We start from the raw sequence: 13733 nt of genomic DNA on the forward strand, positions 1-13733 counted from the left end.
GGTAAGATAGAACACATTGGATACTAAATAACATAAATAGTACCGGTACTCTTTATTCATCTAAATAAATTTTGGAAATTTGGCCATGGAGCAGTGCCCCAGTTGCCCCCAGTGTTGTTCTTAGAATACATCCAAAAAGAATCTTAGTCTTCTTTAAAAAAAAAAAGTATAGTAACACTTCCAAAACTGAGATTCAGACATTGGAGTTCAAAGAACAATGATTGCAACTGGCAATAAGTACATAATTTTAATTCCGTTTTTTCCCAACTTGTCTTTTGTGTACAAACAAATACACCCCCACCCCACCCACACTATAGATATAAGGACATATACATGGAATAGTCTATTTGAATTCAAAGAAACTCAAAAGGAACGTGCAAAGTTTTAAACTGTGCCCCAATAAAAAAATCACCTTCACTCTAACTTTCCCTTTCTCCTGGAGTATCTAGCTATAATGGTGGTGTATTACATAGACATCTTATAATCTTAAAACTGCTGTTAAAATCTTACACTATAGATGCAAATTTATATATATACACGATCCAGCCAAGACTTTGTAAATAATACATAGCAACCAAACAGCTGCATTCATACATTCCCATGCTTTCCTTTGGTTACAGTAGGGGGTGTTCTGTAGGTTTTTTTTTTCTGCATTGGCCAAATGAAAGATATAGTATTATTGCAGTTACCTGACCCTTGTGACATAATAAATGCAGTGTAAGAAAAACACTACCATGAAACTAAAAATATATATAAAAAAATTAATAAGTGCCCTGAATCCTGAAAATTTAATAGCTTGATATAATTAATAATACATGTTTATACAAGTAATGATTGAATGATATCAAGTCCACCATTAACATTTATAAGAAAAGTAGTTTAAGAAACACACTGCTGCTGTCTATGAAACTAAAATATATACATAAAAAAAATATAGAAAAATAAAATAGAAATAAGTGTCTTGACTCCTGAAAATGAACAATAGTTTGATATATAGAAAGGTACATGTTTATACAATTACTGATAGATATCAAGTCCCCAGTAGCTGTACTAAGAACTGTAAATGGAGATATTTACAATACTAGAAAACTTTGCGATTTTTTTCCAAAGCATTTTAGTCACTACTTATTTTTTTGCATTTTTGGTTTCCAGTAAAATAAGCGAACATAAATCTGTAGTGAAAATTTTTTCAGGTTTACACTGTTACAGTAACTTATTGTCATTGATAAAAGTATTTTAATTGTTGTAGTACTAAAACTTTTCAAGCATGACTATTTTGTTAGCAAGGCTAGTAATTCAGCTCTACATAGAATTAAAATAGTAGGTATTATCTTGAAAATAAGGTATAAAGGATATTTCAAATTTGTAGATTATAACGGTTACCATGGGAAACAAGTCTTGGAAATAAGGTAGAATTTACTTTCGTTCCACCCTGTGAAATGTAGACTGTAAGATATGTCATGTTTAATACAACGCCCTCACTGGCCAGTTCTATCAGTGAAAGGAGTTGACTGATGTGTGAGGGCGCCCCATCATGGCATACCTTACAGACTGAAAAAAAACTCACTAAGGGAAGAAGTCCATTTCAAGTTGCCGGTACCGCAGGCGGTTCCCGCGGGAATCCAAACCCTCCCGTACCGCCGGCGGTTTTACCGCTTTGTTACCGTGCATATTCATGAGAAACTCATTACCGCTTGACATGGCATAATGAATTCAGTGTGAATGGGGTACCTGAATATTAATCAGATCGTTGTTTCTGGTCGGTCCCGCGGGAACCGCGGTTTCTTCCGTCAATACAAAGAGGTTTTAGACAGTAAAAAGTTACTGTCTATGGTTCTATGAGAATACAATAAAATGGCGATAATAAAGATAATATAGATGTGTATAAGCCAAATGTTTATGGTAGGGGTAAAAATATGCTCGTTTTATATGATCGTATAAATTCACTGCAAGTAATGTTACAATTGGTTAACTGCGACGTACGTTAAAAATCATCAGACGATTTCGAGTCAAGAATAAACATTGCCATACGAATCAAGTTTATTGGAACATGTAATCAATTTGTGACGAAAAGTCAGACACAACTGCTTTCATTCTTCGATCGCAGCGTGCATGCAGTGTGATCGAATAGTGGAACAGCAGGCTTTGGTAAAAATATGATAACTCCGTGCAAGTGGGTCAAATGCTGAGCGGGTTCATCGAAAGGGTAGGACTTTGAATTAAATGAATAAAAATACTGTGAATAAAAACCAGTATCATAGTGTCACTAGTCTTTTGTCCTGGTTATATTTATACATTTTTCTATTGTATACAGTTCTGACAGTGAATATGAAATCCGTAATGCTTACTATACATCGTGACCGATGAAACGTTCACACTTTCTTCGTACACTATCATTGGCTCGTATTTTAAAGAAAAGCTACGAATTACGTCATATTGCACATTTGTCTATAAAAGCATCAAAGTGTAGTAAGAGGTTGTAAACGACTTATTAATTGTCCAGTCTATGGTGACAACAATTAGTCTTTAGTTGAGAGGTGTGACCGAAATCAAATAGTTATGACAATAAAACAGTATTAGACACAAATGATGTACATGTACACGCGAGTAGAAAAAAAGGCATGTACAAAAATATGTCAGTCGAAATGTGCAACTATTTCATACACAAAGTCTTCGGGTGGCCATGGCCGCGACGTTTTGGTCTCGTGTTACCTCATGATTTTTCAGATATTCCTTTCTGAAGTATGTACAACCTAAAGTAAAGCAGTTACGTTTTATTATAAGGGCAGTTTTCATTTCCTTTTACCAAGCGCACATGGCAAGGGGGACGTAACATGACCCCTGACCGACCTTGAAGTAATCATGACGTAGCTACAAGTGTGAACAGATCTGATCGCCACATTTTCGTATCGATGAACACGCCGCGCCATTGCTTATAGACTTTCTGGTGTCGCAGAAGTGTCCTCGCAAGTTTGACTAATTGAGTCCAAAATCTTCTTGCAAATTGCAGATTTTATTCGCATTTTACGATTTGGCGAGTGGGCATTATTATTTTAATCATTTATCGATACTGTGACGTGAGGGTTCATGTCGGTACCTGTTTAAGTTGTGTCAGTTTTGAACATCAATCTCAGTGTCTGAACGTCACCCATGTCCTCATTGAGTTCGGTGGTCTACTGAATTCGGAAAAAAAAAACATGCGACAAATCATCGGACCTGCAAAACATCTCCGAATAGCATCGTGTGCGACATGTTTGCGATCTATTGTTCTCTCATGAACAATGAATTTAGGTGTTGTCGGAATAATCAAAGGACATGCCACACAAAAGACTATGGAGATAATGTCGTGGTCCCGGTATCGTCGGTTTCCCGTGTACATACAAGCTCATTACTGACAGCTGAACCCGGTACCGCTGTTACCGCGGTAAAGGTGTGTTTCCCGCGGGAACCGCCCGCGGTACCGGCAACTTGAAATGGACCTCTTCCCTAAGGGTAAAAAAAAATTGTTAACTTTTACCTGATTTAAAATGAACTTGGTAACTTATGGCAAACAATTCCTAATATATAATGTAAGAATCAACTTGACAACTATTCAGGATCTTGAAATGTAACATCTGTTTGTTCGGTTGTTTTTTCTTGCTTGCACAGATGGACAGGTCCTCAAAGTCAACAATTAATGGGATTATATTTAGAATGTGTTTTGGTCATATTGTCAAGTTCGTCGACTGATCTCAGAACTGATGAAACTTTTATCAACATTGTGTGGTGAGTTTTATTATATATATATATATATATATATATATATATATATATATATATATATATATATATCTGTATTACACAAAGTACAAACAGTATCTTAATAAGAACTGTACCAAACAAGTCTTGCACTACACACAGTACAAGCATTGTCATCAGGTGATCACATGACATCACAAATGACATCACAAATATGCAAATTACCAAACCAGTCTCACATTACACACTGTACTAGCATTGTCATCAGGTGATCACATGACATCACAAATGACATCACAAATATGCAAATCAATTAGGAACAAGTCTCTCACACACTACAGACATTGCTGTCGGCTCTTATAAAACTTTAAATGTAGCATCGATGACATATTATGCATGACAATAGATGACATCATGAAATCATAGGTTGTCATGGAAATGATACTTATCTAACTAATGTATGACAATTGTTTCTTGTTACAGGCAACAACTATGCCCAACCCTGATATCCATCTTGGGAAACCCCAAGAATGAAAAGTCTATAATCTCATCCCATAATACTGGTAGCCTTGACAACGAAGCCAGAGGTGTGTCTGATCATGGGCGTGGTTCAGGTTGCTCGGCAACTGCACCCAGCATTATCCATTCAGCAGCAAAGAGTGTGTATGCTATTGGTGTACAGCTGTTGAGATTAGTCGGTACGGTAGGATCGTTACGACCTGTACTGTCATCGTTATTTCATCGGTTTCTACTCTACCCACCTCCACAACATCGATATGAAGCATTGAAAGCTGTCAAGGAGGTGAGATCATTATGAGTAAATACTTATAGTCAATAATTTTAACTAGAGTATGTAAGTTAGCGGTGATATCATAGAGTGTTGGTGATGATTATGATGATGATGATGATGATGATGATGATGATGATGGCGATGACGATGACGATGACGATGATGATGATGACGATGACGACACCGGCGATGCCACTGACTTTGATGATGATGAATGTGGTGATGATGATGATGATGATGATGATGATGGTGATGATGATGAGGAGTCGGAGGTCGTCGATGACAACAACAGTGATGATGGTGCATGTGTGTTTGTATGCATGCATCTACACCTATTTGTCTATCCATCTATACTATCAACATTCAATAACAATGGCTACATGGAGTAAAAAGACAAATCCACAAGTTGTTAGGGACATTAACTTCTCCCATGTTAGAAGGTAACAGACAATAATATTCATTCTGTTGATTGTGTTGATAGGTATTTAGTACACCACAGGGAGTGTTAGACATGGCTGGTCCACCACTCTATGACACAAAGACAATCAAATCTACACAGACTTCAAGGAATTCAGATCTAGACCTTCTAAAACTGTAAGTTATCAACATAATTTATATAGACATACCCTGTATAGAAATTACAGTGTTTAGTTCACACAAGGCAACAACATATCAATGACTGAAAATATCCCTAGATGTCAAATGAATTATATGAAATGTTTATGATATACAAGCAGTTCAAAAATTGGAAAAAGAACAGTGATTTTTCAACCTGGCCTGGTCGATGACCCTCATCAAATTAAAATCTATATTATGTTCTATTTTTCACAGTTTTACTGCTTATGTGCATTATAACTTTAAAGTGTAATTCAATCAACATATAACTGTTTTACATTTGATGTAAGTTATGCAGTGTTCTTGCTAAGGGTGGTAAGTAGGTAAAATCTACCCGAGTTTCTTAGTCATTTTACCACAGATCCCTACCAGTGTGTTTGGTAAGTAGGTAAAATCTACCCGAGTTTCTTAGTCATTTTTCCACAGATCCCTACCAATGTGTTTGCTAAGGGTAGTCAGTAGGTAAACTCTATTTTTGAGCTCCCCAGTCATTTTTACCAGGGTTCCCTACCAGTATATTTTTGTGAAGGGTGATAAGTATGTAAAATCTACCTGAGTTCCAGTATGTTTGCTGCTAAGGGCAGTAAATCTATTAGGTTTTCCAGTCATTATTGTAATAGATATTCTTTCTGGTTCTGTCATGCTTTTGAAGTTTACACTACATACTTCAGTGTTTTTGCTAAGGTTTGGGAACCCCGGTAACAGAAAGGGGGAAAGAGGTAAAACTGGTAGTGCTTCCCATGCAATGTGTCATAATTTTGGTGGGGAACCCCGGTAAAATGATGTGGGAACCCCGGTAGATTTTACCTACTTACCGCCCTTAAATAAAACACTGTACTTAGAGTTAACTAATAATGAAATGATTTATTTGTTTAGATTACTAGATGGTATAGTAGAATCGTCTCACAGTAATGAGGGTATTGTATGTCATACCAGTGTAGCCTGTGTTGTAGCGTTACTAACAGCTCTTGAAGACATCAGTCAGGGCAAATGTTTATCTGATCTACATATCACAGAGATTAATAAACAGTTGGATTTACTGGATTTGCAAGAAACACAAGGTGAGTGGGGATACAGTTTGATGACCAGTGTATTAATTTTGATTTGTTTAATGAACCATGTATACAAGATTAATCCGCTTTGTACGAGGGTGGGGGTGGGGGGTGGGGGGTGGGTGTTTGTACACTCTAAAGTTGGGAAAAATGGTATTAACAAGCTCAGAGGTCAATTTTTGATCATTTTTGGAAAAGTATAGTTTAAGGCTATTGAGAATTGAAAATAAGTGTAGTAGAGTCACATCTTCAGCCAGTATTGTGAGTACAATCAGGAATATACCAGTATCCCTAAAATTAATGATTTACTTATACAACTGTTGACATCAGACTGTGGACAAATGGTAACCTGTTACAAACAGGGAAAGTTAACAACTAAATTGGATTGATAACACTTGGCACAGCATGTTGGGAGGACAGAGACTGGTTACATTTCATCATTTGATAAGAACAGTTTTATGGCCATATGACATATTCGTCATGTTTGCAAACAAATTTCCAGTTCCCTTGGCATTTTAAGTATACATAAAGAAACCATAAAACTGTTTTTATCAAACCATGGTGTGTAATACTAGTCTCTACTGTTCCTACATGCTGAGCCAAGTGTTATTAATCCAATTCATTTGTTTACTTTCCCTGTGTGTAACAGGGTCTGTTTGCTCATGGTCTGATGTTGGCAGTTGTAATAACAATATGGATTGGAACAATTTGACAGTTTATTTTTATTTTATCAGTTTTGTCTGATGAGACAGAGGCAGGTGGTTTGGCAGAAAATAAAGAGGTTATAGCAGTTGATAGTAATGGTGTTATTGGACCAACAATGCCTGAAGAAACATGTTTGGATAAAAATGGTAGTGATGAAAAAGAGGAGGAAGAGGGACAGAAGGAGGAGGAGGAGGAAAAGAAGGAAGATGATCAGGAGAAAAATGGGGATGTGAATGTAGGGAAAGGTGAGGAAGAAGTCTGTCAAATGAACGGAGATGACAGGATTGGAATGACTGACGTACAAAGACAATCCCGAGGTGGTGTTGTTGTGAGAGATACTTTAACATATCAAACGGATGTCACAGGTAAAGAACTGTGTGATATTAAACCACTTGAAGACGCTGTCATAGAACGACTGACGGAAGACAACACAGAAACCTATGAAGCACACCTTGAGGTAGACAATGTAAAACAACAACAAGATATTGACATTGTGCAAGAAAGTGAACCCAATGATGATAGTGATTATGTTGCTAGGCAACAAGAAAGTGAAGATGAAGAGATGTTGAGGAAACAGATCTCGGCCGAAGCAGAGATGGAGAAACAAAGAGCAAGAAGGAGAGAAGAGTTGGAAGCTGTTGCTAAGATGAATGCAGAGGCTGAGAAGGAAGGGGCCAGAGACTTTGTAAATGACTTGATATCTCTCTTACCATCTTTACTACAATTAACAGATGCTAGTCAAGTGGACGAGACTCTACTAAGATTTGCATCCAGGTTTTGTGCAGGTAAATTATATACTAATTAACTTTGCACCTTGTACTTTTAGACTATAACTTTATCATTGATGACACTGTTCACATGATTGAAATCACAAGCGCAGTTTCTAAGAAAGGGTACATAATTTTACTACATATCATATTGATGGTTAATTCCCGTTTACGTATGAAGACCACAGACAGTATGGCTGCCACAGACAGTATGGCAGCTACAGACAGAAGCAGGCATAAATCAGACATGTTTTGTGAGATAACAAAATGGCTGCTGCATCATTTAATTTTTTTGACACTGTCACTCAGTTTGTAGTTTTTGATAACACAGGTACTTAATGTTTTGACAATAATGACCAAGTTGAACCCATTTGAAGTAACAAAACCACATGTAGGCATAATGATAAGATAAGTAATATTTGTACCTGAAATAGAATTTTACTATCTAGGTGCAATTATGAAAATAATAACCATTCAATTTTTTAGTCAACACCATTGACTTCTGCTCAATGCAGTACCAGGTACATGTGAGAATAAGCCAACCGTTGTGTTCTATTTTGACTCTAGAGCATGTGGTAAAATGCTATTGCAGATGTCGTGAAATCATCTAGATGTCTTTATTTACCTCTATTTCCATCATTTTGTGTCGTTTGTGTTGTTCCGGGTGATCGCCACCTTTCCACATCTGACCCTGTGTAATAGAAAATCTCATTTAAATCTTGCGCTTTTGAGTAGCCAATCAGGATGAGCGTTACATTGGCAGCTGCGCACACTGGAGAAATTGAAAAAATCAAATAAACAAATGTACACACAGAGGATTGTGTTGGCGACACGATGTGTCTGTGACGGCTCCGTCCCTCTGAACGATTTTGAAAAAAGCGTGCAGATTGGTTGAAGAAAACTTTCAAGGTCCTTGATATTCAAACAAGATTTTCTGTAACACATGGTCAGATGTGGTCAAGCGGCGATCACCCGGAACTAAACAAACGATACAAAACAATGGAAATAGAGGTAAATAAAGACATCTAGACGATTTCACCATATCAGATTTTAATCAGATTGGTATCAGTACTGAGACTGATTTGATAGCAATGCTATTGTATTGTTACATGGGTTTACATAGTGTAGTACGGTACAGTACTACCAGAAACCAGTAGTGAGCAGTCTTGATGTACAATATTTTAATTTAATCAACAGATGGTGTCGTAAGAAGCAGTGTGTTCACAGGTAAAAATTGGGTAACATTTGATGGTGTGCAACTCAAATAATCCTATTCTTACCATATTCTATTTACATGTCATGTCAGCTACATATTTCAGCTACTAGTAACAAACTTTGCAATGTATCAGTTGTGACTGAAGGAATGATATCATGGTAAAATACTACTGGGAAATGCACCATAGTGTCTTCATCTCAAAATACTACAAAACTCTTTTAACATGGCTGGAAAGCAAAGCATGTGCAGCAGTCATTTAATCATGCATGATATATCTGCTCTTAAGTTGATGGAAACTGAACTACAACTTTCCGCTGAGACTAACTTTTTTTTTTTGCATTTTCTTTTTCTCAATTAGAGGATAATATGGAATGATTTTAGGATGATGCAACTTTTTTTCTTAAACCCATGTTCTTGTTTCTATAACTAGTTGTAGGTGTATAGATACAGTATATAATTTAGAGTCTGAACAATAGCATCTTGTGTTAAAGGAATGCTGACAAAGTAACATGTAGAATATTGAAAAATCTCATGTTTTGACATTTTTTTAATGATTTCGTTGTGTAAAAAGGCCCCAGATTAAATAAGATGACTCAATGAAAGTTTATATTATATATGTAATATATATATACTACATAACTCTTTTGAATGGAATTTTAATAAAACTGTCCCTGAAAGAAGACGTTTACTTTTAACTTATGCAAGGGCACATTATCAATGTCAGTATTTATATACATTTGAAGTGAACCGGACCGTTACTTCCACATCGTAAACAGGATTTTTAATGTATGATCGATCATTCAGCTTTCTAGTAATATTTTTTTCAATAGACATTTTATCCTACAAATTCCTGCTAAGCATGAAAATATGAATGAAATTACAAAGCAAATAACGATATTGAAAGTAGCAAATATTCATAAATTTCATTTCATTTTACACCAAAAAGTACTAATAGTTCATAATAAGCTCACCAAAGTTTTCACCAGGTACCCATCATGGCTTCATCAGTGTCTCATGTCAGGACAAAACGTAACAAAGCCATGATCTATACCTGGTGAAAGCTTTGGTGAGCTACTAGTAGTTCTTGGTGCAAAAATGAAGTTAAAGTGATGTATATAAAGTGAATGTTTCCACAGATATGCTTTCATTATTTTAGGAAATAATTATAAATTTGTCAATATTTTCACATTGCATTATATGTATCACAGATTCACATCGATATAAATTGTTACTACATGACAACAAACCCATGACATATTATTTCCACGGGCATTCATACTGGTATTTTATGGGTTATTTCTAAAACTGCATCGATGGTTCTGCTCTTAAACTCTTCTCTCTCTGTGTCACCAGGTGATTGTTTTCTTAGTCATTGCGTTATCATCTCTTCCTACAGTGTACAGCACTTGGTTGGTAACATGGTAATATGGTGAAACACCATCAACGTTTTGGTTCAAAACTCATCGGTATACTGATACTGAGGAATACATTATTTTTGCTTTTCAGTTTCTTGTTGCAAGTTTTCAGCTGTTGATTTTTATCAGCTGAGATGTAATTTCAGTGAAATTACTTTTAATCAATGTTCTGTGTACCTCACATTTGATATGAAAGCGCAAAGCAGCTGACTTCCATTTTTTACAAAATCCTTTTGAATCATCATAGGTTTTAGTATTCCATTGTATTTCCATTAGTGATCAACCCTTGAAGACACTCAGTATTTTTCATAAATGTAGAGCGCCCCTACATGGCCAAAATACTATTTTCCAGCAACTTATTGACCAATCAGAAAGGTCCTTTCATACCAACCACTTTGCTTCACACAACAAGTCAACATTTTGAAATGGAAGCTCATGTAATAAAATCACTGTATTGGGCATTAAGTTGTCAAATTTCGCCAATCAGATTGAAAAAGTTTTGGGTTATGCTACACACACAAATATTTTCTCAGTGTCTTCGAAGAGTTTGTATGGTGTTACAAAGGAATGCAAAACTTGAAAAGTCCAGTCAGACTAGTCACCTTTTTCTGCTTTTACTTCACTTGTATTGATTACTGCTTACTGTACAAACACACATTGTAAAGACAAAGAGTTTAGCATATTTGTGATGTCATCGCCAGATATTTCCCACAATCCCTTGCAGGAAATCAAAAATGGCTGAACTCATGTCAAGTGCAGTTGGGCTTCTTTACAAGATTTCAAAGTTGAATAAATTATCGAAGTGCTATTTTGTCACTGAAAATGATGCGTAAGTTGATAGCGTTTATCAATACAAGTGTAGTAAAGCCAGAAAAAATCCTGAATGAACTTTTCCTTTGTTTGTTCAAAACAATTTTTAGTGAAAATCTTTTGAAAATAGTGTATTCCACGGTATCGTACAACGCAATCAGTGTATTGGGTATTGGTGAAATGTACACATCAAGTACAGTTATTCATTATTGATGATCAATTTCATGTTTTGATTTCACAGCTGTGGAAGCTAAGAGAAGGAAAGTATCACTAGATAAAGATGCCAGCAGTACTGGTTCTCCTCACAAACATCCTACAATGCCAATCTTGAATGCAGATGGCATCTATGTGGCTACTTATTATGCCTTGCTGTTAAACTTAAAACTTGTCAAGAAATGTCATTATGAACAGCCAAGTTCATTACCAATCTCAGAGGTTAGTTCTACTTAATTGTCATGTGTAATTACAATTAAAATCACAAGACGTCAAACAAAACATTGTCTGACTCAGTAAGAATCTTTAAAAACAGTGCTACGTTTTAACATCTGGCTCAACAAAATTCTAACCAAGATATTTGTCAAGCAAGTCAATAATATGTATTAATGTTAGTAAGATTTCTGTTGAACCAGACAATTGCTTTGTTTCAAGTGTCATGATTTTCAATGTATACAGCTGCATGTATTAATTTTGTTACTCAGTTTTAAGTGAAGACTTTAATCGTATGCACTTTAGTACAGCAGTTCCATTTAGATGTTATTCCCCAATATGTTTTGTTCATTCAGCCAAGGAAAATACGAGTGACCTAAGGGGTCTTTATCACTATGAGTCGATAGACAAGCATTTTCTGGCTGAATGAAGAAAAATTTTGGAAAATAACATAATTATACCAGCGCCAGTAATATCAAAGAAAAGTCAGGGAAAGTAATGGCATCATATTTCAAACACAGTAGAACCAGTGACATAGACACACGTTGTCGTGACACAGACACGTGTTGCCATGACGTAGAATGACCAGAGTATATACTAGTATTCCATATTGTTTGTTCTAATGGCGCGTGCATGGTATTATGGATTTTATACATTTGTGCCACTTTAGGTCCTTGCCAGGGGTAGTAATAATTGTACGTGTACTAAATTTTATGAAAATGTAATTTCTCAAAAACAGCGATACTGACATAATGTTAACCTGGGCAAATTTATCAGCAATGATATAACATGCAGAAGATACCAGTGATTGACACTATAGTCATAAAAACTAATTAACTGATTCTCTTTTTGCAGAAAGAGTTTGTTAGAAAAATCCATGATGGTGTGTTTCTAGTCTACCTATCCTCTACATGGCTATCAGAATTATATAATCAAGTTATTACAAGGAATCTTATAGGAGAAGCTGGTTATACTCAACCAACTATAGATTATAACAGTGCACTGATGACATTATTAACAGGTTAGTGTCTACAGGATTTATACGCTGTGATGTCTGTAGACTGGTTGGCATTGCAAGTATCCTATGTAGTAGACAGATAATCAGTGACACATTGTCTATGACTATGGAAAGCAAGTTATCTGATATTTAAGATAGACACAGTTATATAACTACTGTTTTGCAGTATGATAGATTACAAGCCTGGGTGATAGGGGGTGCAGTGTGATAGATTACAGGCCTGGGTGATAGGGTGTGCAGCATGATAGTTTACAGGCCTGGGTGATAGGGGATGCATCATGATAGATTACAGGCCTGGATGGGGGATGCAGCGTGATATATTACAGTCCTGGATGATAGGGTGTGCAGCGTGATAGATTACAGGCCTGGGTGATAGGGTGTGCAGTGTGATAGATTACAGGCCTGGGTGATAGGGTGTGCAGTGTGATAGATTACAGGCCTGTGTGATAGGGGTGCCTTAGTTGTATAGATATAGTCTCCCTGTATTCAAAACTTGTTATCAGTGACATCACCCTACTGCGAGTGTAATTACATCAATATCTATTGCTATCTTATATCAGCATGTTGCAACAACAGTTTTAGTTTGTGTTAGTTTCCTGATAGTTGACTTGCCACCGTTGTATTCCATTGTTTGTCCATTTATCCATTCCTTATAAACACTCCATACAAGTAATATAAAGCAATTTGAAAGATCATCCCATTGCTTTTTCTTCACAAAAAAACGTTTTCACAGTCAGGTAAGATTTCATGGTCACATGGTGTGACTCTGCTTTCAATTGAAAACTTATAAGTTATATGAAATATTAATACATCATGATACAAACAAATAAACAAATATCACATTGTGTGTTTGATTCAGATATTGATGGTCTTGGTAACCGTGACATTGGAGGTCAAATGTTAAGAGAATCAACTTGTCAGAGTACTCTATCAGCCAATAGGAATACTGGACAGGAACAGGCTTTAGAGGCTGGTAAGTAAGAACTAAGTAAGACAGATTGTAATTGGAAGTTATATAGTAGAACATCACTGATTGGTTGTTATATCAGAAGCATCAAGATGTCAACATCTCTGATTGGTAGACGGATATCAAAGTAAGACCATCTCTGATTGGTTGAGACCTATCAAGCATGAAAGTAAGACTATCTCCGATTGGATGGAGGCCTCCTACAATGATTATC

General features: G+C 36.1%; 1 protein-coding gene across 1 annotated transcript in view; it reads left to right on the plus strand.

Annotated features, from left to right (window-relative positions):
• The window catches only part of LOC144432988 (brefeldin A-inhibited guanine nucleotide-exchange protein 3-like), a 54525-nt gene that overhangs the window by 24925 nt on the left and 15867 nt on the right, over positions 1-13733 (plus strand). Inside the window, exons 8-16 of the mRNA XM_078121301.1 lie at positions 3649-3765; positions 4222-4540; positions 5010-5122; positions 6020-6204; positions 6930-7685; positions 8865-8894; positions 11350-11543; positions 12390-12555; positions 13412-13525. Coding sequence (XP_077977427.1) covers positions 3649-3765; positions 4222-4540; positions 5010-5122; positions 6020-6204; positions 6930-7685; positions 8865-8894; positions 11350-11543; positions 12390-12555; positions 13412-13525 — 1994 coding nt within the window. The remainder of the gene's footprint in view (positions 1-3648; positions 3766-4221; positions 4541-5009; positions 5123-6019; positions 6205-6929; positions 7686-8864; positions 8895-11349; positions 11544-12389; positions 12556-13411; positions 13526-13733) is intronic.

This window comes from Glandiceps talaboti, chromosome 3 (genome assembly GCF_964340395.1).
Source record: "Glandiceps talaboti chromosome 3, keGlaTala1.1, whole genome shotgun sequence".
Classification (NCBI taxonomy): Eukaryota; Metazoa; Hemichordata; class Enteropneusta; family Spengelidae; genus Glandiceps; species Glandiceps talaboti.